The 26,784-nt window shown below is 48.1% G+C and overlaps 1 gene segment (V, D, J or C); it reads left to right on the top strand.

Moving 5' to 3' along the window:
* The window catches only part of LOC140418167 (T cell receptor alpha variable 38-2/delta variable 8-like), a 78,883-nt gene that overhangs the window by 19,394 nt on the left and 32,705 nt on the right, over positions 1 to 26,784 (top strand). Inside the window, 1 exon segment of the V gene segment in view lies at positions 8,048 to 8,097. Within this exon segment, the coding sequence occupies positions 8,048 to 8,097 (50 nt within the window).

Genomic DNA, 26,784 nt, shown 5'->3' with positions numbered 1-26,784 from the left:
AATGGTACGTTAACTTTCATCGCTCGGGGTTATTAGTATTGGGGTTAAGATGACTTGCTGCAATTGTACAGAGCCTTGGTCACAACACACCTGGACCATTGTGTGGAGTTTTGTTCTCCATATCTAAGGAAGGATATACTTGCTGTAGAAGGAGTGTAATGGAGATTCACCAGACGAATCCCTGGGATGGTGAAGTTGTCTGATGAGGAGAGATTGAGAAAAATGTACCTGTGTTCCCGAAAAATGAGAGGTGATCTTGAAACATACACAATACATACGGGGCATCACAAGATAGATGTAGGTCAGATGTTCTCTCTGACTGGTGAGATTAGACCCAGGGGGAGGGGGCACAGTCTCAAACCATAAGACCATAAGACATTGAAGCAGAATTAGGCCACTCGGCCCATCGAGTCTGCTCCGCCATTCAATCATGGCTGATATTTTTCTAATTCCCATTCTCCTGCCTTCTCTCCATAACCCCTGATCCCCTTATTGATCAAGAACCGATCTATCTCTATCTTAGAGATACTCAGTGATTTGGCCTCCACAGCCTTCTGCGGCAAAGAGCTCCACATATTCACCGCCCTCTGGCTGAAGAAATTCCTCCTCATCTCTGTTTTAAAGGATCGTCCCTTTAGTCTGAGATGGTGTCCTCTGCTTCTCGTTTTTCCTACAAGTGGAAACATCCTCTCCACCTCCACTCTATCCAGGCCTCGCAGTATCCTGCAAGTTTCAATAAGACCCCCCCCCCTCATCCTTCTAAACTCCAACGAGTACAGACCCAGTGTCCTCAACCATTCCTCATACGACAAGTTCTTCATTCCAGGGAACATTCTTGTGAATCTCCACTGGACCCTTTCCAAGGCAGCACATCCTTCCTTAGATACTGGGCCCAAAACTGCTCACAATACTCCAAATGGGGTCTGACCAGAGCCTTGTACAGCCTCAGAAGTACATCCCTGGTCTTGTATTCTCGCCCTCTTGACATGAATGCTCAGAATCAGGGGTAGACCATTGCAGACTGAGATGAGGAGGAATTTCTTCATTGAGAGGGTGCAGAATCTTGGAATTCTCTGATCCAGAGGGTTGTGGAAGCTCAATGATTGAGCATGTTCCAGACACAAATCGACTGTGTATAATACAATAGGAATGTGTGTGTGAGTGTGCGTGTGTCTGTGCGTGCCAGGATCTGTTTGAATGGTGGAGCAGACTCGATGGGCCAAATCGCCTACACATGCTCATATTTTCCTTTGAGACTTAAATGCGTATACACACACAAGTTCACAGATACACACACACACATGTGCGTGCACACACTGACTGATACATACACGGCAACAGATACATACACACACACACACACACACGCGTGCATAGACACATGCGTGTACACACACATTGGCGCGCACCCATACATATATATTAGCCATTTAAGACCATTTGATAGAATGCTACACATCCCAGTTTGCCAATGACACCAAACATTAGACAGCGTTGTAAGCAACATATCTGGAAACATCAAATTGCAGGGAGATATTATCGTTTTGGCGGTAGACTGAACTGGTGGACGTGTTTCAGTGTTGGGAAATGTTTCGATGATGTCCTTTAGACTTAAAAAGGATAGAACCGTGATCTTTATAAACGATGAGAAGACTGAAACAGTGGAAGTTTAAACTGTACAGATATTTCACAGCTAGATTCACACAATACCAGACAGCAATGTATGGTAGATTTTGGAAGTGCCACAAATGTTGCCAAGTGCAGTGCGAGGCGTACCTCAATGTTCCAGACTTACTGAGAAACTGTCAGCCCACAGGACAACATTTCTGTACACAAGTTCAAACAGTTTTGTTTCAAAGTTTAAAATACCCAGTCATTTTTCTGTGCAGCTTTCGGAATCTGTCAGTGGAATTTAGTTTATACAGGCAAGTGTTAACAAGAGTATTGGGAACTGATTAGAAGTTTTGATGGAGATATACCTGCATTATGGAAATGTGTGAGATCTATTTAGGGTTGGGGAATGGATTGATCAAAGGATGTAGCTTTTTGTTATCTAGATCAGACTGACAGCCTTGCAGATTCACAACTTCCATGTGCTGAGAGAAAGAATTGATTAACCAATGCCTATTATTCAAATACTTCAGACAAGTGACAAAACACCAGTAACAGAGAATATACAAACAGAGACAAGCAGACACCTGTAATAGGAGCTTAAACTTCATGTTTAAATGTGAAGGGCTGAAATAAATAAGAGTCCACCCTGGGATTCTGTTCAATTTGAGTTCTGCTTTTCCAAAAAATAAAAATAACTGTCTGCAATGAAAAATTCTTTGGACAGGACAGAGGGATTTTGACTCTGTATTTAAGCCCAGACAGTATTTGGGTTGTGAGTGTTTGATGGACAGTGTAGATGAAGCTTTACTCTGAAACACTGGAATTTAGTTTAAGGGTGATTTAATCACATGCTTCAGAATAATAATTGTTATTGTACATCTCGTGTGTGTCTCAGTGTCAGCTGTGAAACATGTACAGCACCATCTCATCCTGTTTCTGTGTGTCTCTGAAATTCGCTGGTCCTTTCCTAAATTACCACTGACTAGATTTCAAAAGGGCTCCATTGCCTGTGAAGCAGTTTGTGATACCCAAAGGTTATGAAAAATGCTTTAGAAAAGTCTGTCCCCAAGCTGTTGTGAGGATGTTCAGAGTCAGTGTGTGACTTGGGTCACACACAGGCCAGATACACCTCTCCAAGTTAAAGGTGGAGAATGGATCTCGCTCCATTTGAAAGATGTATTGACCCAGCCTGTCTGAGTTTGTGTCGGTGTGTGAGTTTGTGTTTGTCTGTACACGTGTTTGTGTGTCTGGGGTGGGGTGGGAGGTTTTGTGTGTGTGACTCATTACGCGGCACGGTAGCACAGAGGGTAGCACTGTGGCTTCACAGCTCCAGGGTCCCGGGTTCGATTCCCGGCACGTCCTCCCTGTGTCTGCGTGGTTTTCTTCCGGGAGCTCCGGTTTCCTCCCACAAGTCTGAAAGTCGCGCTGTTGGGTAATTTGGACATTCTGAATTCTCCCTCTGTGTACCCGAACAGGCGCCGGAATGTGGCGACTAGGGGATTTTCACAGTAACTTCATGGCAGTATTAATGGAAGCCTACTTGTGACAATAAAGTTTATTATACATGGTAGTCCCACAGGCTCTTACCCTGGGTACATGGTAGTCAGCACTCCAAAAGGGTTAATTGTAGTGTCCACAGCAGTATGGTGTAATGTAGTATTAACTGGGACAAGAGCTTATCGTATTAACAGTGACGGGGTCAACTGCAGTGATCACTGGGAAAGGAGCTAATGTGTTCTCAATAGAGATATGGATGAGAACGGTTATATATTACAAGGTAATATTCACAATGACATTCTCAAATGCAGTAATATTTCTGACACAGTGTAGAGCAGGATTTACAGCTACTGATGCTGCTAGGAAATAAATTCATCCAGGGCTTTGTATCGGATTATTAAAATAGGTTATTGATTCAGGTGGTCTAGTCGCTAAGGCAGGCTCGATCAGCTGAATGGCCCATTCCTGTTCCTATGTACCTCTCCTGGGAGTATCTGGTGAGGACAGATGTAGAGGGAGCTACATCTGGACAATTTGGACACTGAGGGCAATTTAGCTTGGCCAATCAACCTAACTTGCACATCTTTGGACTGTGGGAGGAAACCGGAGCACCCGGAGGAAACCCACGCACACACGGGGAGGATGTGCAGACTCCGCAGAGACAGTGGCCCAAGACGGAATCGAACCTCGGGCCCTGGAGCTGTGAAGCAATTGTGCTATCCACAATGCTACCGTGCTGCCCCAGAGCTTTACTCTGTATCACACCCTGTGCTGTACCTGTCATGGGAGTGTTTGATGGGGACAGTCTAGAGGGAGCTTTACTCTGTATCTCACCCCGTGCTGTACCTGTCCTAGGAGTGTTTGATGGGGACAGTGCAGAGGGAGCTTTACTCTTTATCTAATCTTATGCTGTACCTGTCCTGTTAATGTTTAATGGGGACAGTGTAGAGGGAGCTTCACTCTGTATCAAACCCCGTGTTGTACCTGTCCTGGGACTGTTTGATGGGGACGACGTGGAGGGAGCTTTACTCTGTATCTAAGCCCGTGCTGTACCTATCCTGGGAGTGTTTGATGGGGATAGTGTAGAGGGAGCTTTACTCTGTATCTAACCCCGTGCTGTACCTGTCCTAGGACTGTTAGATGGGGACAGTGTAGCGGGAGCATTACTCTGTATCTAACCCCATGCTGTACCTGTCCTGGGAGTGTTTGATGGGGTCAGTGTAGAGGGACCTTTACTCTGCATCTAACCCCATGCTGTACCTGGCCTGGGAGTGTTTGATGGTGACAGTGTCGAGGGAGATTTACTCTGATTCTACCCCCGTGCTGTACCTGTCCTGGGAGTGTTTCATGGGGACAGTGCAGAGGGAGCTTTACTCTGTATCTAACCCGTGCTGTGCCTGTCCTGGGAATGTTTGATGGGGACAGTGTAGAGGGAGCTTTACTCTGTATCTGACCCCGTGCTGTATCTGCTCTGGAAGTGTTTGATGGGGACAGCGTGGAGGGAGCTTTACTCTGGATCTAACCCTGTGCTGTACCTGTCATGGGAGTGTTTGATGGGGACAGTCTAGAGGGAGCTTTACTCTGTATCTCACCCCGTGCTGTACCTGTCCTAGGAGTGTTTGATGGGGACAGTGCAGAGGGAGCTTTACTCTTTATCTAATCTTATGCTGTACCTGTCCTGTTAATGTTTAATGGGGACAGTGTAGAGGGAGCTTCACTCTGTATCAAACCCCGTGTTGTACCTGTCCTGGGTGTGTTTGATGGGGACGACGTGGAGGGAGCTTTACTCTGTATCTAAGCCCGTGCTGTACCTATCCTGGGAGTGTTTGATGGGGATAGTGTAGAGGGAGCTTTACTCTGTATCTAACCCCGTGCTGTACCTGTCCTAGGACTGTTAGATGGGGACAGTGTAGCGGGAGCATTACTCTGTATCTAACCCCATGCTGTACCTGTCCTGGGAGTGTTTGATGGGGTCAGTGTAGAGGGACCTTTACTCTGCATCTAACCCCGTGCTGTACCTGGCCTGGGAGTGTTTGATGGTGACAGTGTCGAGGGAGATTTACTCTGATTCTACCCCCATGCTGTACCTGTCCTGGGAGTGTTTCATGGGGACAGTGCAGAGGGAGCTTTACTCTGTATCTAACCCGTGCTGTGCCTGTCCTGGGAATGTTTGATGGGGACAGTGTAGAGGGAGCTTTACTCTGTATCTGACCCCGTGCTGTATCTGCTCTGGAAGTGTTTGATGGGGACAGCGTGGAGGGAGCTTTACTCTGGATCTAACCCTGTGCTGTACCTGTCCTGGGAGTGTTTGATGGGGACAGTGTAGAGGGAGCATTACTCTTTATCTAACCCCGTGCTGTACCTGTCCTGGGAGTGTTTGATTGGTCTTTAAGAGATATCCCTGGCCACAAAAACAAAGCTCATTGCAAAGTTTCACTTCATATTTTACATGTTGTTCACAGATTTCTTCAATGAGCTGCTCTATAAATTTGGATTCAATTTGATTTTTTCTCACTGAGATGTAAAGCTTATTCCTCAATCAATACAGGGTCATCGGCAACAACATCTTTTTATTAGAAAAGGAGGTTCAATGGGATTTTTCACTGAAATCCACTGATGTCAGTTCATGAGATTAGAATTTATAATGAAACAATTTGGATCCAATGAAAACAGTCAGTTTGGCTTTTCCCCAGTGTAGAGGGGTCAATTACTAGGGGGCATAGGTTTAAGGTGAGAGGGGCAAGGTTTAGAGTAGATGTACGAGGCAAGTTTTTTACGCAGAGGGTAGTGGGTACCTGGAACTCGCTACCGGAGGAGGTAGTGGAAGCAGGGACGATAGGGACATTTAAGGGGCATCTTGACAAATATATGAATAGGATGGGAATAGAAGGATACGGACCCAGGAAGTGTAGAAGATTGTAGTTTAGTCGGGCAGTATGGTCGGCACGGGCTTGGAGGGCCGAAGGGCCTGTTCCTGTGCTGTACATTTCTTTGTTCTTTGTTCTTTGATAACCCCATCTACTTTCTGTTCACTCGCCCCTCACTCTCCACTCTCACCTTGTTTTTAACTTGGGGAATTCTGCAGGCAGCTTGTGTACAGGAAGAGCCCAAAAACGGTGGCACTTTCAAAATTAAGATCAGAGTCTCTGAAGATGGATTTCTTTCTCTCTTTCTACTTGAACATGTACAAACTGACAGCAGGCATATTGATTGCACAGTAAGATTCCACAATCAGAAATGTGGTCATAGTGGAAAATTCCCCCACGTCCCCTGTGGAAAGGATGAATTAACTCCCTCATTCCCACGTTTAAGTTTAAGACTTTTAACTCATGACCTTCAAACATTTTGCAGTCCGTGAGCTACTTTTTAATAAGTGTGGTCACTGTTGCTGTGTTTTTTGAAAATATTTTCATTCCGATGAGGACGGACATAACAACATACAAACAATCAGTCAGTCACAACACAAACAAAATACTATTCTCCTCATTTGACATTTATTCCTTTATTTCCATTAAACCTTTCCCCTCTTCCCTCCCCTTCCCCACTGGCAACAAACAGATATGTAAATAGAGACAAGAACAGCTTCCATCTCGTCCAGAAACCCCCATCTGAGCCACAAAGGGCTGACTTTAGTTTCTCAAGTTTAAGGAATTCCGCAATATCCCTCAACCACGTTGATATTTTTGGCGCATCTTCTGACTTCCCTTCCAATAAAATTAGCCTCCGGGCGATCAATGTGGCAAAGGCCACTACATCAGCCCCGTCCCCATCTATTAGTCCCGGTACTTCCGACACCCCAGAAATTGCCTCACGTGGTCCCAGTAATATTTCCACCTCCACAACTTTTGTTTGTGTTTTAAATAGCGAGAGCCAGAAGCCCACGAATTGTGGACGTGACCAGAAGATGTGGACATGGTTAACTGGTCCTCCTTGACATTCTCACATTTATCTTCTCCCTCTGTGAAGAATCTGCTCATTCGGTCCTGTGTCATATGGCTCCTGTGTACATCCTTGAATTGTATCAAGCCCATCCGAGCACATGAAGATGTCGCATTGACCCTGGTATAATCTCACTCCATCGTTCCCATTCCAACGCCACATCCAACTCTTCCTTCCACTTTTGTTTCATCTCTTCAATCGCTGCTTTCTTTCTGTCCATCAGCCACCTGTAAATGTTAGTAATTCTCCCATCACCAACTTAGCTGGGAGGAGCAATCTATCCAGCACCTAGTTCTCTGGTAGGCAAACGAACGAGGACAACTCCTTTTTCACCAAGTTTCATCATTGAAGATAATTAAACTTCACCTCCCTCTGCATTTTATGTTTCTCCCTCAATTCTTCAAATCTACTTTCCAACAACAAGTCTTTAACCTGTCTCAGCCCAGCTTTATGCCACTGTTTAAATATTGTATCCAGTCTTGCCGCCGGGGTGAATCGGGGGTTTCCATAATTAGGGGCTCGCACCGTCAAGTTTACCAAACCAAAATGGCGTCTCCGCTTGCTCCAGATGTTGAAGGAAGATGCCAGCACCGGGCTTTGTGTAAACCTCCCCGGGGGAAATGGCAGTGGAGCCGCAGCTGAAGTCTGCAAACTAGCCCCTTTACACGATGCTTCCACCACCTGTACCCATTCCGCTTCTTCCTCTCCCCACCATTGCCCAATCTTCTCCAAATTCACCACCCAATAACAATACAAAAGATTGGGAAGCACCAACCCTCCCACCCACCCATTCTTTTTAAATGTGAGCTGGTACTTTTGAAGAGAAATCCAATTAATCTCCTTCCATTTACTGATGGAGAAGTGATCTGCCGCATTTTCTATCTGTTTAGAGCAGGGTGTCTGTGTGAGGGTAAGTGTGTTACTGTGTGTGTGGACGTTTCTCTATCTGTCTATCTGCCAGTCGCCCTGGTCCAAGATTCTATTTCTCTCTCCACAGATGCTGCCTGACCTGCTCAGTATTTTCCGCATTGGTACAAGAGCGAGGAGGTAAGGCTGAAGTTATACAAGACACTAGTTAGACCTCAGCTGGAATATTGTGGACAGTTCTGGGTGCCACATGATAGGAAGAGTGTGAACACACTGGAGCGAGTGCAGAGGAGGTTCACAAGAATGGTTCAGGAATGAGAAACTTCAGTGATGAGGTTAGATTGGAGAGGTTGGGTCTGTTCTCCACGCAGAGAAATGGCCAAGAGGAGATTAGATAGAGGTGTTCAAATTCTTGGGGGTGACGGACAGAGTAGACAGGGAGGAACGGTTCCCACTATTAAGAAGATCAAGAACGAGATGGCACAGAGTTAAAGGGAATTGGAAAAGAAGCAAATATGATGTGAGAAAATGGAAACAGTCTCGTGTAGAGAGAGCCCTGCTCGATATCTGACCCCGTGCTGTACCTGTCCAGGCAGTGTTTGATGGGGACAGTGTAGAGGGAGATTTACTCTGTATCTAACCCTGTGCTGTACCTGTCCTGGGTGTGTTTGATGGGGACAGTGTAGAGGAAACCTTACTCTGTATCCAACCCCGTGCTGCACCTGTCCTGGGAGTGATTGATGGGGACAGTGTAGAGGGAGCTTTACTCTGTATCTAACCCCGTGCTGTACCTGTCCTGGGAGTGTTTGGTGGGGACAGTGTAGAGGGAGCTTTACTCTGTATCTAACCCCGTGCTGTACCTGTCCTGGGAGTGTTTGATGGGGACAGTGTAGAGGAAACCTTACTCTGTATCCAACCCCGTGCTGCACCTGTCCTGGGAGTGATTGATGGGGACAGTGTAGAGGGAGCTTTACTCTGTATCTAACCCCGTGCTGTACCTGTCCTGGGAGTGTTTGATGGGGACAGTGTAGCAGGAGCTTTACTCTGTATCTAACCCTGTGCTGTACCTGTCCTGGGAGTGTTTGATGGAGACAGTGTAGAGGAAACCTTACTCTGTATCCAACCCCGTGCTGCACCCGTCCTGGGAGTGTTTGATGGGGACAGTGTAGCAGGAGCTTTACTCTGTATCTAACCCTGTGCTGTACCTGTCCTGGGAGTGTTTGATGGGGACAGTGTAGAGGAAACCTTACTCTGTATCCAACCCCGTGCTGCACCTGTCCTGGGAGTGATTGATGGGGACAGTGTAGAGGGAGCTTTACTCTGTATCTAACCCCGTGCTGTACCTGTCCTGGGAGTGTTTGATGGGGACAGTGTAGCAGGAGCTTTACTCTGTATCTAACCCTGTGCTGTACCTGTCCTGGGTGTGTTTGATGGGGGACAGTGTAGAGGGAGCTTTGCTCTGTATCTAACCCCGTGCTGTACCTGTCCTGGGAGTGTTTGATGGGGACAGTGTAGAGGGAGCTTTACTCTGTATCTAACCCCGTGCTGTACCTGTCCTGGGAGTGTTTGATGGGGACAGTGTAGAGGGAGCTTTACTCTGTATCTAACCCCGTGCTGTACCTGTCCTGGGAGTGTTTGATGGGGACAGTGTAGCAGGAGCTTTACTCTGTATCTAACCCCGTGCTGTACCTGTCCTGGGTGTGTTTGATGGGGGACAGTGTAGAGAGAGCTTTACTCTGTCTCTAACCCCGTGCTGTGCCTGTCCTGGGAGTGTTTGATGGGGACAGTGTAGAGGGAGATTTACTCTGTATCTAACCCCGTGCTGTACCTGTCCTGGGAGTGTTTGATGGGGACAGTGTGGAGGGAGCTTTACTCTGTGTCTAAACCCGTGATGTACCTGTCCTGGGAGTGTTTGATGGGGACACTGTAGTGGGAGCTTTACTCTATATCTAACCCCGTACTGTACCTGTCCAGGGTGTGTTTGATGGGGACAGTGTAGCAGGAGCTTTACTCTGTATCTAACCCCGTGCTGTACTTGTCCTGGGAGTGTTTGATGGGAACAGTGTAGAGAGAGCCCTGCTCGATATGTAACACCGTTTTGTACCTGTCCTGGGAGTGTTTGATTGGGACAGTGTGGAGGGAGCTTTACTCTGTGTCTAAACCCGTGATGTACCTGTCCTGGGAGTGTTTGATGGGGACAGTGCAGAGGGAGCTTTACTCCGTATGTAACCCCGTGATGTACCTGTCCTGGGAGTGTTTGCCAGGGACAGTGGAGAGGAATCTGTATCTAACCCCATGATGTACCTTTGCTGGTCATGTTTGATGGAGTTTCAAAATCTCCAATAAATGTCTTCTATTAGTTTCTCCATCTGTCTGTTTCTGCTTCTCTCTCTGTCTGTCTGGGAATATTGTCAAAACAAAATCCACGATCAGCAGTCAGCCATTTAAAATTACTTAATGGTGGCCATTCTAGGTGAGCACAGCACAGTCATTTCTGACATTTGTACACGTTGGTATAACAAAATCCTGATGGAAAGTGTCTGATTTAAACAGTGATTTGTTGGTGAATGTGGATGTAGAAAGGGAGCTGGCTGTCCTTGTACACCAGTCACTGAAAGTGGAGAGGGGGGTGCAGCAAGCAGTTAAGAAGGCCAATGATATGTTGGCCTTCATTGAAAGAGGGATTTGAGTTCAGAAGTGGAGATGTCTTCCTGCAGTTACACAAGGCCTTGGTGAGACCACACCTGGAGTATTGTGTACAGTTTCGTCTCACTAACTAAGAAAGGATATAGTTGCCAGAGAGGGAGTGCAGCGGAGGGTCAATTGGCTGATAGGGAGTTTCCCGGACTGTCCTACAAGGAGAGATTGGTTTGAATGTGGCACAGTGGTTAGCACTGCTGCCTCACAGTGCCAGTGACCCGGGTTAAATTCCGGCCTTGTGTGACTGATTATGTGGAGTTGGCAGTTTCTTCCCGCGTGTGCGTGGGTTTCCTCCGGGTGCTCCGGTTTCCTTCCACAGTCCAAAGATGTGCAGGCTAGGTGGAATGGTCCTGCTAAATTACCCCTTAGTGTCCAAGAAAGATTGTTTAGATTAGGTTAAGGAGTTGTTGGGATAGGGCGGGTGACTGAGCTTACATAGAGTGCTGTGTCAGAGGGTTGGTGTAGATTCGATGGGCAGAATGGCCTCCTTCTGCATTGTAGGGATTCTGTGATTGTGCCGGTATTCACTAGAGCCGAGAAGGATGAGAGGAGATGTTGGCCGTGCGAAATTGCCCCTTAGTGGCCCAAAGGGTAGGTGGTGTTACTGGGGTTATTTGGATTTGGTGGAGGCGTGGGCTTGGGTAGGGTGCTCTCTCCGAGGGCCAGTGCAGACTCGATGGGCCAAATGGCCTGCTCCTGCAATGTATATTCTATGATTCTCTGTATCACATTCCAACAGCGCTGTTCAGACTACACATAGGGATGGTGATTTCCACGTTGTACTGCCTCTGCCATGTCTTGGGAGTGATCATGGAGACAGTGTAGAGGAAATCTTACTCTGTATCTAACCCCGTGTTGTACCTGTTCTGGGAGTGTTTGATGGGGACAGTGTAGGGGGAGCTTTACTCTGAATCTAACCCCGTGCTGTACCTGTCCTGGGAGTGTTTGATGGGGACAGTGTAGAGGGAGCTTTACTCTGTATCTGACCCCGTGCTGTTCCTGTCCTGGGAGTGTTTGATGGGGACAGTGTAGAGGGAGCTTTACTCTGTATCTAACCCCGTGCTGTACCTGTCCTGGGAGTGCTTGATGGGGACTGTGTAGCGGGAGCTTTACTCTGTATCTAACCCCGTGTTTTACCTGTCCTGGGAGTGTTTGATGGGGACAGTGTAGAGGGAGCTTTGCTCTGTATCTAACCCCGTGCTGTACCTATCCTGGGAATGTTTGATGGGGACAGTGTAGAGGGAGCTTTGCTCTGTATCTAACCCCGTGCTGTACCTGTCCTGGGAGTGTTTGAGAGGGACAGTGTAGAGGGAGCTTTACTTTGTATCTGACCCCGTGTTGTACCTGTCCTGGGAGTGTTTGATGGGGACAGTGTAGAGAGAGCCCTGCTCGATATCTGACCCTGTGCTGTACCTGTCCTGGGAGTGTTTGATGGGGACAGTGTAGAGGGAGCTTTACTTTGTCAGACAAGAATTGAAGTGCATAAGTTGGGAACATAGGCTGGCAGGGAAGGACACAAGTGAAATGTGGAACTTGTTCAAGGAACAGTTGCTACGTGTCCTTGATATGTATGTCCCTGTCAGGCAGGGAAGAGATGGTCGAGTGAGGGAACCATGGTTGACAAGAGAGGTTGAAAGTCTTGTTAAGAGGAAAAAGGTGACTTATGTAAGGCTGAGGAAACAAGGTTCAGACAGGGCATTGGAGGGATACAAGATAGCCAGGAGGGAACTGAAGAAAGGGATTAGGAGAGCTAAGAGAGGGCATGAACAATCTTTGGCGGGTAGGATCAAGGAAAACCCCAAGGCCTTTTACACATATGTGAGAAATATGAGAATGACTAGAGCGAGGGTAGGTCCGATCAAGGACAGTAGCGGGAGATTGTGTATTGAGTCTGAAGAGATAGGAGAGGTCTTGAACGAGTACTTTTCTTCTGTATTTACAAATGAGAGGGGCGATATTGTTGGAGAGGACAGTGTGAAACAGATTGGTAAGCTCGAGGAAATACTTGTTAGGAAGGAAGATGTGTTGGGCATTTTGAAAAACTTGAGGATAGACAAGTCCCCCGGGCCTGACGGGATATATCCAAGGATTCTATGGGAAGCAAGAGATGAAATTGCAGAGCCGTTGGCAATGATCTTTTCGTCCTCACTGTCAACAGGGGTGGTACCAGGGGATTGGAGAGTGGCGAATGTCGTGCCCCTGTTCAAAAAAGGGACTAGGGATAACCCTGGGAATAACAGGCTAGTTAGTCTTACTTCGGTGGTAGGCAAAGTAATGGAAAGGGTACTGAAGGATAGGATTTCTGAGCATCTGGAAAGACACTGCTTGATTAGGGATAGTCAGCACGGATTTGTGAGGGGTAGGTCTTGCCTTACAAATCTTATTGAATTCTTTGAGGAGGTGACCAAGCATGTGGATGAAGGTAAAGCAGTGGATGTAGTGTACATGGATTTTAGTAAGGCATTTGATAAAGTTCCCCATGGTAGGCTTATGCAGAAAGTAAGGAGGCATGGGATAGTGGGAAATTTGGCCAGTTGGATAACGAACTGGCTAACCGATAGAAGTCAGAGAGTGGTGGTGGATGGCAAATATTCAGCCTGGATCCCAGTTACCAGTGGCGTACCGCAGGGATCAGTTCTGGGTCCTCTGCTGTTTGTGATTTTCATTAATGACTTGGATGAGGGAGTTGAAGGGTGGGTCAGTAAATTTGCAGACAATACGAAGATTGGTGGAGTTGTGGATAGTAAGGAGGGCTGTTGTCGGCTGCAAAGAGACATAGATAGGATGCAGAGCTGGGCTGAGAAGTGGCAGATGGAGTTTAACCCTGAAAAGTGTGAGGTTGTCCATTTTGGAAGGACAAATATGAATGCGGAATACAGGGTTAACGGTAGAGTTCTTGGCAATGTGGAGGAGCAGAGAGATCTTGGGGTCTATGTTCATACATCTTTGAAAGTTGCCACTCAAGTGGATAGAGCTGTGAAGAAGGCCTATGGTGTGCTCGCGTTCATTAACAGAGGGATTGAATTTAAGAGCCGTGAGGTGATGATGCAGCTGTACAAAACTTTGGTAAGGCCACATTTGGAGTACTGTGTACAGTTCTGGTCGCCTCATTTTAGGAAGGATGTGGAAGCTTTGGAAAAGGTGCAAAGAAGATTTACCATCCAGGATGTTGCCTGGAATGGAGAGTAGGTCTTACGAGGAAAGGTTGAGGGTGCTAGGCCTTTTCTCATTAGAACGGAGAAGGATGAGGGGCGACTTGATAGAGGTTTATAAGATGATCAGGGGAATAGATAGAGTAGACAGTCAGAGACTTTTTCCCCGGGTGGAACAAACCATTACAAGGGGACATAAATTTAAGGTGAAAGGTGGAAGATATAGGAGGGATATCAGAGGTAGGTTCTTTACCCAGAGAGTAGTGGGGGCATGGAATGCACTGCCTGTGGGAGCAGTTGAGTCGGAAACATTAGGGACCTTCAAGCAGCTATTGGATAGGTACATGGATTACGGTTAAATGATATAGTGTAGATTTATTTGTTCTCAAGGGCAGCACGGTAGCATTGTGGATAGCACAATTGCTTCACAGCTCCAGGGTCCCAGGTTCGATTCCGGCTTGGGTCACTGTCTGTGCGGAGTCTGCACGTCCTCCCCGTGTCTGCGTGGGTTTCCACCGGGTGCTCCGGTTTCCTCCCACAATCCAAAGATGTGCGGGTTAGGTGAATTGGCCAATGATAAATTGCCCTTAATGTCCAAATTGCCCTTGGTGTTGGGTGGAGGTGTTGAATTTGGGTGGGGTGCTCTTTCCGGGGGCCGGTGCAGACTCGGGGGGGGGGGGGGGGGGGCGAATGGCCTCCTTCTGCACTGTAAATTCAATGATAATCTATGATTAATCTAGGACAAAGGTTCGGCACAACATCGTGGGCCAAAGGGCCTGTTCTGTGCTGTATTTTCTATGTTCTATGTTCTAACCCCCGTGCTGTACCTGTCCTGGGAGTGTTTGATGGGGACAGTGTAGAGGGAGCTTTACTCTGTATCTAACCCCGTGCTGTACCTGTCCTGGGAGTGTTTGATGGGGACAGTGTTGAGGGAGCTTTACTCTGTATCTAACCCCGTGCTGTACCTGTCCTGGGAGTGTTTGATGGGGACAGTGTAGAGGGAGCTTTATTCTGTATCTAACCCCGTGCTGCACCTGTCCTGGGTGTGTTTGATGGGAACAGTGTAGAGAGAGCCCTGCTCGATATGTAACACCGTTTTGTACCTGTGCTGGGAGTGTTTGATGAGGACAGTGCAGAGGAGCTTTACTCCGTATGTAACCCCGTGCTGTACCTCTGCTGGGAGTGTTTGATGGGGACAGTGCAGAGGAGCTTTACTCCGTATGTAACCCCGTGATGTACCTGTCCTGGGAGTGTTTGCCAGGGACAGTGTAGAGGAATCTGTGTCTAACCCCATGATGTACCTTTACTGGTCATGTTTGATGGAGTTTCAAAATCTCCAATAAATGTCTTCTATTAGTTTCTCCATCTGTCTGTTTCTGCTTCTCTCTCTGTCTGTCTGGGAATATTGTCAAAACAAAATCCACGATCAGCAGTCAGCCATTTTAAATTACTTAATGGTGGCCATTCTAGGTGAGCACAGCACAGTCATTTCTGACATTTGTACACGTTGGTATAACAAAATCCTGATGGAAAGTGTCTGATTTAAACAGTGATTTGTTGGTGAATGTGGATGTAGAAAGGGAGCTGGCTGTCCTTGTACACCAGTCACTGAAAGTGGAGAGGGGGGTGCAGCAAGCAGTTAAGAAGGCCAATGATATGTTGGCCTTCATTGCAAGAGAGATTTGAGTTCAGACGTGGAGATGTCTTCCTGCAGTTACACAAGGCCTTGGTGAGACCACACCTGGAGTATTGTGTCCAGTTTCGTCTCACTAACTAAGAAAGGATATAGTTGCCAGAGAGGGAGTGCAGCGGAGGGTCAATTGGCTGATAGGGAGTTTCCCGGACTGTCCTACAATGAGAGATTGGTTTGACTGTGGCACAGTGGTTAGCACTGCTGCCTCACAGTGCCAGTGACCCGGGTTAAATTCCGGCCTTGTGTGACTGATTATGTGGAGTTTGCAGTTTCTCCCCGTGTGTGCGTGGGTTTCTTCCGGGTGCTCCGGTTTCCTTCCACAGTCCAAAGATGTGCAGGCGAGGTGGAATGGTCCTGCTAAATTACCCCTTAGTGTCCAAGAAAGATTGTTTAGATTAGGTTAAGGAGTTATCGGGATAGGACGGGTGACTGAGCTTACATAGAGTGCTGTGTCAGAGGGTTGGTGTAGATTCGATGGGCAGAATGGCCTCCTTCTGCATTGTAGGGATTCTGTGATTGTGCCCGTATTCACCAGAGCCGAGAAGGATGAGAGGAGATGTTGGCCGTGCGAAATTGCCCCTGAGTGGCCCAAAGGTTAGGTGGTGTTACTGGTGTTATTTGGATTTGGTGGAGGCGTGGGCTTGGGTAGGGTGCTCTCTCCGAGGGCCAGTGCAGACTCGATGGGCCAAATGGCCTGCTCCTGCAATGTATATTCTATGGTTCTGCGAGCTCTGATTGAAATGTATCACATTCCAACAGCGCTGTTCAGACGATTCACAGGGATGGTGATTTCCACGTTGTACTGCCTCTGCCATGTCTTGGGAGTGATCATGGAAACAGTGTAGAGGAAACCTTACTCTGTATCTAACCCCGTGCTGTACCTGTCCTGGGAGTGTTTGATGGGGACAGTGTAGAGGAGACCTTACTCTGTATCTAACCCCGTGCTGTCCTGGGAGTGTTTGATGGGGACAGTGTAGAGGGAGCTTTACTCTGTACCTAACCCCGTGCTGTCCTGGGAGTGTTTGATGGGGAGAGTGTGGAGGGAGCTTTACGCTGTATCGAACCCCGTGCTGTACCTGTCCTGGGAGTGTTTGATGGGGACAGTGTGGAGGGAGCTTTACTCTGTATCTAACCCCGTGCTGTACCTGTCCTGAGAGTGTTTGATGGGTACAGTGTAGAGGAAACCTTACTCTGTATCTAACCCCGTGCTGTACCTGTCCAGGCAGTGTTTGATGGGGACAGTGTAGAGGGAGCTTTACTCTGTACCTAACCCCGTGCTGTCCTGGGAGTGTTTGATGGGGAGAGTGTGGAGGGAGCTTTACGCTGTATCGAACCCTGTGCTGTACCCGTCCTGGGAGTGTTTGATGGGGACAGTGTGGAGGGAGCTTTACTCTGTATCTAACCCCGTGCTGTACCTGTCCTGGGGAGTGTTTGATGGGGACAGTGTAGAGGAAGCTTTACTCTGTATATACCATGGTACTGTAGCTGCCCTGGGAGGGTTTGTTGGGGACAGTTTATAGGGATGTGTAATCTGTATCTAACCCCATGATGTACTTTGGCTAACAGTGTTTGATGGAGATTCTGAATCTTGAATTAATGTATTCTGTTAGTCTCTCCATCTTCTCTGTCTCTGCAACTCTCTATCTCTCTCTGGGAATCTGTCGAAACAAATCCACGATCAGCAGTCAGCCATTTTAAGTTACTTAACGGTGGCCATTTTATGTTAGCACAACACTGAGACAATTCGGACAGTTGTCCAAGTTAGTGTCAAACAATAACTGAAGGAAAGAGTCGTATTTAAACAGTGATATGTTGGGCAATGTGGATGTACAAATGGAGCTTGTACACCAGTCGCTGAAAGTGGAGAGGGGGGTGCAGCAAGCAGTTAAGAAGACCAATGATATGTTGGCCTTCATTGCAAGAGGGATTTGAGTTCAGAAGTGGAGAAGTCTTTCTGCAGTTATACTGGGCCTTGGTGAGACCACACCTGGAGTACTGTGTACAGTTTTTGGTCTCCCTACCATGGAAGGATACAGTTGCCAGAGAGGGAGTGCAGCGGAGGGTCAATCGGCTGATAGGGAGGTTGCCGGACTGTCCTCGGAGGAGAGATTGCTTCAATAGGGCCTGAACGAGCCCTGTTTCTCCAACCTAACCCTGGAGATCAAATCCCACATTCCTGGTGATTTCTCCCCTCTCAAAGATGGAAAGATATTGACTAAGTTTAAAGCAGAAATTGACTGATTTCTAAATCCCATTGACATAAAGGGATATGGGGATAGTGTTGGGGAAAAGACATTGAAGTAAAGATATTTTACAGCTGGATTCACAGAATACAGACAACAAAGTATCTTGAATTTTGGAAGAGCCACAAATATTGTCAAACATTTGGGAAATGATTGGAAACAGTTTGGACTGAGATCTCCTCAGTGACCTGTGTGCAGACCCCACCCCCGACTTACTGTGAGGAATGTCCCCCTCGGTGTGGTTCCTGTGTCTGCTAAGGAAGACACTTGTCCTGTCTATGGTTATGTTAATTCAGCAGTCAACAACAGATTCTGTCCTGTCGTTATTTCTGTCTTTGTTTGACATTTGTTTCCCTCTGAATTTCTGGCATGTTTGGAATGACTATTCGTCTGTCACCCGAGGAAGGCTTTCCATAGAATGAGTAAAAACCAGCAAGAAATCACAGAATGTGAGTTAAACACAACTTCATTTCTGCCTCCATTTTGAGAGAAGATTGCTGGCCACAAAAACAAAGCTCATTGCAAAGTTTCACTTCATATTTTACATGTTGTTCACAGACAGATTTCTTCAATGAGCTGCTCTATAAATATGGATTCAATTTGATTTTTTCTCACTGTGAGATGTAAAGTTTATTCCTGAATCAATACAGGGTCATCGGCAACAACATCATTTTATTAGACAAGGGGGTTCAATGGGATTTTTCTCTGGGATCCTCTGATGTCAATTCCTGAGATTAGAATTTATAATGAAACAATTTGGATTAAATGAAAACGGTCATTTTGATAACCCCAATGTCCTGACTGCCTCACGTCCTGGCACCCTCACACCATCACACCCTCATGTCTCCTAACCCTCACATCCTGACCCACTCACGCCCCCGAAACCTCAGATCCTGACCCGCTGTGTACCTCTTTCTGTGTGTGTGTCCCTCACTCTGTCTGTGTGCCCACCCATCTCTGTCCCTCTCTGTATCCCTCTCTCTCTCTGTGTCCCTGTCTCTCTCGTGTGTCCTTCTATCTCACTCTATCCCTCTCTTTCACCGCGTACCTCTTTCTATCAGTGTCACTCTCTCTCTGTGTCCCTCTCCCTCTATGTGTCCCCGTCACTGTGTCTATCTCACTGTGTTCCTCTCTCTTTCTCTGTGTCCCTCTCTCTCTCGCTGTGTCCCTCACTCTCTCGCTGTGTCCCTCACTCTCTCGCTGTGTCCCTCACTCTCTCGCTGTGTCCCTCACTCTCTCGCTGTGTCCCTCACTCTCTCGCTGTGTCCCTCTCTCACTCGCTGTGTCCCTCTCTCACTCGCTGTGTCCCTCTCTCACTCGCTGTGTCCCTCTCTCACTCGCTGTGTCCCTCTCTCACTCGCTGTGTCCCTCTCTCACTCGCTGTGTCCCTCTCTCACTCGCTGTGTCCCTCTCTCACTCGCTGTGTCCCTCTCTCACTCGCTGTGTCCGTCTCTCTCTCGCTGTGTCCCTCTCTCACTCGCTGTGTCCCTCTCTCTCTCGCTGTGTCCCTCTCTCTCTCGCTGTGTCCCTCTCTCTCTCGCTGTGTCCCTCTCTCTCTCTCGCTGTGTCCCTCTCTCTCTCTCGCTGTGTCCCTCTCTCTCTCTCGCTGTGTCCCTCTCTCTCTCTCGCTGTGTCCCTCTCTCTCTCTCTCGCTGTGTCCCTCTCTCTCTCTCGCTGTGTCCCTCGCTCTCTCTCTGTGTCCCTCGCTCTCTCTGTGTCCCTCGCTCTCTCTGTGTCCCTCGCTCTCTCTGTGTCCCTCACTCTCTGTGTCCCTCGCTCTCTCTGTGTCCCTCGCTCTCTCTGTGTCCCTCGCTCTCTCTGTGTCCCTCGCTCTCTCTGTGTCCCTCGCTCTCTCTGTGTCCCTCGCTCTCTCTGTGTCCCTCGCTCTCTCTGTGTCCCTCGCTCTCTCTGTGTCCCTCGCTCTCTCTGTGTCCCTCGCTCTCTGCGTCCCTCGCTCTCTGCGTTCCTCGCTCTCTGCGTCCCTCGCTCTCTGCGTCCCTCGCTCTCGCTGCGTCCCTCGCTCTCGCTGCGTCCCTCGCTCTCGCTGCGTCCCTCGCTCTCGCTGCGTCCCTCGCTCTCTGCGCGTCCCTCGCTCTCTGCGTGTCCCCCAGTGTCTGAGTGAGTGTGTATAACAGTGAGTGAGTGTGTGTAAGAGTGAGAATTGGTGTGAACTACTGTGTGTGATTGTAAGAGTGAGTGTGTACGAGTGAGTGTGTGTAAGTGTGTGTGAACAGTGTGTTTGTATAAGAGTGACTGAGTGTGTAAGAGTGAGTTTGTGAGTGAATGGGAATGAGCGTGTGAGCGTGTCGGTGAGTGTGAGTGATTGGTGTGCGAGTGAGTGATTAGTATGTGAGTGTGAGTGATTGGAAGTGTGGGTGAGTGTGTAAGAGTGAGCAAGTTAATGTGTGAAAGTGAGTGAGCATGTGTGTGTAAAAGTGTGTGCGTATGTAAGAATGAGTGAGTAATAGTGAGTGTGAGTGAGGGTGTGAGTGAGTGTGTAAGAGTGAGTGTGAGTATGTAAAATCATGTGTGTGTGATCTGTGGGTCTGTGGGTCCCTCGCAATCTGTGGGTCCCTCGCAATCTGTGGGTCCCTCGCAATCTGTGGGTCCCTCGCTCTCTGTGGGTCCCTCGCTCTCTGTGGGTCCCTCGCTCTCTGTGGGTCCCTCGCTCTCTGTGGGTCCCTCGCTCTCTGTGGGTCCCTCGCTCTCTGTGGGTCCCTCGCTCTCTGTGGGTCCCTCGCTCTCTGTGGGTCCCTCGCTCCCAGTGTGTCCCTCGCTCTCTGTGTGTCCCGTAACAGCCTCCGCGAACAGGCGCAGTAATGTGGCGACTAGGGGCTTTTCACAGTAACTTCATTTGAAGCCTACTTGTGACAATAAGCGATTTCAATTTTCATTTTGCGTCCCTCGCAATCTGTGTGTCCCTCGCAATCTGTGTGTCTAATGTTTGATGGGGACAGTGTAGAGGGAGCTTTACTCTGTATCTAACCCCGTGCTGTACCTGTCCTGGGAGTGTTTGATGGGGACAGTGTAGAGGGAGCTTTACTCTGTATCTAACCCCGTGCTCTATCTGTCCTGGGGGTGTTTGATGGGGACAGTGTAGTGGGAGCTTTTCTCTATATCTAACCCCGTACTGTACCTGTCCTGGGATTGTTTGATGGGGGACAATATAGAGGGAGCTTCACTCTGTATCTAACCCCGTGATGTACCTGTCCTGGGAGTGTTTGACAGGGTTTCAAAATCTCAAATAAATGTCATCTATTAGTTTCTCCATCTGTCTGTTTCTGCTTCTCTCTCTGTCTGTGTGGGAATATTGTCAACAGAAAATCCACGATCAGCAGTCAGCCATTTTAAGTTACTTAATTGGATTTCGGCGGCAGCGGTGCGCAGGGGCCTTCTGGGAGGTGAGTAGTTAGTTTAAAAGCTCTTACCTTTACATGAGCAGCCCTTTGGATTTCGGCGGCAGCGGTGCGCAGGGGCCTTCTTGGAGGTGAGTAGTGTATTTAAAAGCCTTACCTTTACAGGAGCAGCCCTTTGGATTTCGGCGGCAGCGGTGCGCAGGGGCCTTCTTGGAGGTGAGTAGTGAGTTTAAAAACCTTACCTTTACAGGAGCAGCCCTTTGGATTTCGGCGGCAGCGGTGCGCAGGGGCCTTCTTGGAGGTGAGTAGTGTATTTAAAAGCCTTACCTTTACAGGAGCAGCCCTTTGGATTTCGGCGGCAGCGGTGCGCAGGGGCCTTCTTGGAGGTGAGTAGTGAGTTTAAAAACCTTACCTTTACAGGAGCAGCCCTTTGGATTTCGGCGGCAGCGGTGCGCAGGGGCCTTCTGGGAGGTGAGTAGTTAGTTTAAAAGCTCTTACCTTTACAGGAGCAGCCCTTTGGATTTCGGCGGGAACCGGAAGTTCGACCTCTGGCAAGTCTTCCCCCCCCCCCCCCAATAAATTCTGGTGGAGAGGAAACCCGAGACACTACACGTGTAGTGTCTCCCACCCACCCTCCTCCTCTAACCTAATAATAAGACCCATTGGTGTAAGGTAAGTGCCATATTATATTATTATATTAATAGCATTGTGCAGGCCAAGGATTGGAGGTGGAGGAGCAGTCTCTGTCAGCGAGAGAACCTGAGAACATCTCAGAAGGTAAGCAAGTGATTTTTACTTTTATACCTTTTTTTCAAATTGTGTGTGTCGGGGGGAAACTGAAGTGACATCACAGAAAAGCTGTGACCTGAGTGGCTGGTTGGGATTCTAACCTAAATTTTTTTGAGTATTTGGGAACTAATTAAACATAATAACTTAATTATAATTTAGAGGATATCTAAGCCAGAGATCGGAGGATATTATAGTTAGCTATCACTTTTCTATTAGAAATCTAGTGCTAGGAAACAGATAGTTGACAGTAACTTTGTAATTTAAAAAAAAAGTATTTATAAAAAAAAAAGAAATTTTAATTTTAATTAATTGACGCAATGTCAGTTAGAGGGGTGCTGTGCTCTGACTGTGAGATGTGGCAGGTCCGGGAGGCTTCCAGCGTCCCGGGTGGCTTCATCTGCAGAAAGTGCACCCAACTGCAGCTCCTCACAGACCGCATGGTTCGGTTGGAGCAGCAATTGGATGCACTTAGGAGCATGCAGGTGGCGGAAAGCGTCATAGATCGCAGTTATGTAAGTGTGGTCACACCCAAGGTGCAGGCAGAGAAATGGGTGACCACCAGAAAGGGCAGGCAGTCAGTGCAGGAATCCCCTGTGGTTGTCCCCCTCTCGAACAGATATACCCCTTTGGATACTGTCGGGGGGGATAGCCTATCAGGGGAAAACAGCAGCAGCCAGAGCAGTGGCACCACGGCTGGCTCTGATGTTCAGAAGGGAGGGTCAAAGCGCAGAAGAGTAATAGTTATAGGGGACTCTATAGTCAGGGGAACAGATAGGCGCTTCTGTGGACGTGAAAGAGACTCCAGGATGGTATGTTGCCTCCCTGGTGCCAGGGTCCAGGATGTCTCCGAACGGGTAGAGGGAATCCTGAAGGGGGAGGGCAAACAGGTAGAGGTCGTTGTACATATTGGTTCTAACGACATAGGCAGGAAGGGGCATGAGGTCCTGCAGCAGGAGTTCAGGGAGCTAGGCAGAAAGTTAAAAGACAGGACCTCGAGGGTTGTAATCTCGGGATTACTCCCTGTGCCACGTGCCAGTGAGGCTAGAAATAGGAAGATAGAGCAGACAAACACGTGGCTAAACAGCTGGTGTAGGAGGGAGGGTTTCTGTTATCTGGACCACTGGGAGCTCTTCCGGGGCAGGTGTGACCTGTATAAGATGGACGGGTTGCATCTAAACCGGAGAGGCATAAATATCCTGGCCGCGAGATTTGCTAGTGTCACACGGGAGGGTTTAAACTAGTATGGCAGGGGGGTGGGCACGGGAGCAATAGGTCAGAAGGTGAGAGCGTTGAGGGAGAACTAGGGAATAGGGAAAGTGTGGCTCTGAGGCAGAGCAGACGGGGAAAAGTTGCTGAACACAGCGGGTCTGGTGGCCTGAAGTGCATATGTTTTAATGCAAGGAGCATTACGGGTAAGGCAGATGAACTTAGAGCTTGGATTACTACTTGGAACTATGATGTTGTTGCCATTACAGAGACCTGGTTGAGGGAAGGGCAGGATTGGCAGCTAAACGTTCCAGGATTTAGATGTTTCAGGCGGGATAGAGGGGGATGTAAAAGGGGAGGCGGAGTTGCGCTACTTGTTCAGGAGAGTATCACAGCTATACAGCGAGAGGACACCTCAGAGGGCAGTGAGGCTATATGGGTAGAGATCAGGAATAAGAAGGGTGCAGTCACAATGTTGGGGGTATACTACAGGCCTCCCAACAGCCAGCGGGAGATAGAGGAGCAGATAGGTAGACAGATTTTGGAAAAGAGTAAAAACAACAGGGTTGTGGTGATGGGAGACTTCAACTTCCCCAATATTGACTGGGACTCACTTAGTGCCAGGGGCTTAGACGGGGCAGAGTTTGTAAGGAGCATCCAGGAGGGCTTCTTAAAACAATATGTAAACAGTCCAACTAGGGAAGAGGCGGTACTGGACCTGGTATTGGGGAATGAGCCCGGCCAGGTGGTAGATGTTTCAGTAGGGGAGCATTTCGGTAACAGTGACCACAATTCAGTAAGTTTTAAAGTACTGGTGGACAAGGATAAGAGTGGTCCGAGGATGAATGTGCTAAATTGGGGGAAGGCTAATTATAACAATATTAGGCGGGAACTGAAGAACATAGATTGGGGGCGGATGTTTGAGGGCAAATCAACATCTGACATGTGGGAGGCTTTCAAGTGTCAGTTGATAGGAATACAGGACAGGCATGTTCCTGTGAGGAAGAAAGATAAATACGGCAATTTTCGGGAACCTTGGATGACGAATGATATTGTAGGCCTCGTCAAAAAGAAAAAGGAGGCATTTGTCAGGGCTAAAAGGCTGGGAACAGACGAAGCCTGTGTGGCATATAAGGAAAGTAGGAAGGAACTTAAGCAGGGAGTCAGGAGGGCTAGAAGGGGTCATGAAAAGTCATTGGCAAATAGGGTTAAGGAAAATCCCAAGGCTTTTTACACTTACATAAAAAGCAAGAGGGTAGCCAGGGAAAGGGTTGGCCCACTGAAGGATAGGCAAGGGAATCTATGTGTGGAGCCAGAGGAAATGGGCGAGGTACTAAATGAATACTTTGCATCGGTATTCACCAAAGAGAAGGAATTGGTAGATGTTGAGTCTGGAGAAGGGGGTGTAGATAGCCTGGGTCACATTGTGATCCAAAAAGACGAGGTGTTGGGTGTCTTAAAAAATATTAAGGTAGATAAGTCCCCAGGGCCGGATGGGATCTACCCCAGAATACTGAAGGAGGCTGGAGAGGAAATTGCTGAGGCCTTGACAGAAATCTTTGGATCCTCGCTGTCTTCAGGGGATGTCCCGGAGGACTGGAGAATAGCCAATGTTGTTCCTCTGTTTAAGAAGGGTGGCAGGGATAATCCCGGGAACTACAGGCCGGTGAGCCTTACTTCAGTGGTAGGGAAATTACTGGAGAGAATTCTTCGAGACAGGATCTACTCCCATTTGGAAGCAAATGGACGTATTAGTGAGAGGCAGCACGGTTTTGTGAAGGGGAGGTCGTGTCTCACTAACTTGATAGAGTTTTTCGAGGAGGTCACTAAGATGATTGATGCAGGTAGGGCAGTAGATGTTGTCTATATGGACTTCAGTAAGGCCTTTGACAAGGTCCCTCATGGTAGACTAGTACAAAAGGTGAAGTCACACGGGATCAGGGGTGAACTGGCAAGGTGGATACAGAACTGGCTAGGCCATAGAAGGCAGAGGGTAGCAATGGAGGGATGCTTTTCTAATTGGAGGGCTGTGACCAGTGGTGTTCCACAGGGATCAGTGCTGGGACCTTTGCTCTTTGTAGTATATATAAATGATTTGGAGGAAAATGTAACTGGTCTGATTAGTAAGTTTGCAGACGACACAAAGGTTGGTGGAATTGCGGATAGCGATGAGGACTGTCTGAGGATACAGCAGGATTTAGATTGTCTGGAGACTTGGGCGGAGAGATGGCAGATGGAGTTTAACCTGTAAAAATGTGAGGTAATGCATTTTGGAAGGGCTAATGCAGGTAGGGAATATACAGTGAATGGTAGAACCCTCAAGAGTATTGAAAGTCAAAGAGATCTAGGAGTACAGGTCCACAGGTCATTGAAAGGGGCAACACAGGTGGAGAAGGTAGTCAAGAAGGCATACGGCATGCTTGCCTTCATTGGCCGGGGCATTGAGTATAAGAATTGGCAAGTCATGTTGCAGCTGTATAGAACCTTAGTTAGGCCACACTTGGAGTATAGTGTTCAATTCTGGTCGCCACACTACCAGAAGGATGTGGAGGCTTTAGAGAGGGTGCAGAAGAGATTTACCAGAATGTTGCCTGGTATGGAGGGCATAAGCTATGAGGAGCGATTGAATAAACTCGGTTTGTTCTCACTGGAACGAAGGAGGTTGAGGGGCGACCTGATAGAGGTATACAAAATTATGAGGGGCATAGACAGAGTGGATAGTCAGAGGCTTTTCCCCAGGGTAGAGGGGTCAATTACTAGGGGGCATAGGTTTAAGGTGAGAGGGGCAAAGTTTAGAGTAGATGTACGAGGCAAGTTTTTTACGCAGAGGGTAGTGGGTGCCTGGAACTCACTACCGGAGGAGGTAGTGGAGGCAGGGACGATAGGGACATTTAAGGGGCATCTTGACAAATATATGAATAGGATGGGAATAGAAGGATACGGACCCAGGAAGTGTAGAAGATTGTAGTTTAGTCGGGCAGTATGGTCGGCACGGGCTTGGAGGGCCGAAGGGCCTGTTCCTGTGCTGTACATTTCTTTGTTCTTTGTTCTTTGTTAATGGTGGCCATTTTAGGTGAGCACAGCACAGTCATTTCTGACATTTGTACACGTTGGTGTAACAAAATCCTGATGGAAAGTGTCTGATTTAAACAATGATTTGTTGAAAAATGTGGATGTAGAAAGCGAGCTGGCTGTCCTTGTACACCAGTCACTGAAAGTGGAGAGGGGGGTGCAGCAAGCAGTTAAGAAGGCCAATGATATGTTGGCCTTCATTGCAAGAGGGATTTGAGTTCAGAAGTGGAGATGTCTTTCTGCAGTTACACAAGGCCTTGGTGAGACCACACCAGGAGTATTGCGTACAGTTTCGGTCTCCCTAACTAAGAAAGGATATAGTTGCCAGAGAGGGAGTGCAGCGGAGGGTCATTCGGCTGATAGGGAGGTTACCGGACTGTCCTTCAAGGAGAGATTGGTTTGACTGTGGCACAGTGGTTAGCACTGCTGCCTCACAGTGCCAGTGACCAAGTTAAATTCCGGCCTTGTGTGACTGATTATGTGGAGTTGGCAGTTTCTCCCCGTGTGTGCGTGGGTTTCCTCCGGGTGCTCCGGTTTCCTTCCACAGCCCAAAGATGTGCAGGCTAGGTGGAATGGTCCTGCTAAATTACCCCTTAGTGTCCAAGAAAGATTGTTTAGATTAGGTTAAGGAGTTGTTGGGATAGGGCGGGTGACTG

This window comes from Scyliorhinus torazame, chromosome 5 (assembly GCF_047496885.1).
Source record: "Scyliorhinus torazame isolate Kashiwa2021f chromosome 5, sScyTor2.1, whole genome shotgun sequence".
Taxonomy (NCBI): Eukaryota; Metazoa; Chordata; class Chondrichthyes; order Carcharhiniformes; family Scyliorhinidae; genus Scyliorhinus; species Scyliorhinus torazame.
The sequence above is the reverse complement of the archived record's forward strand: the minus strand, read 5'-3'. Positions and strand labels throughout refer to the sequence as shown.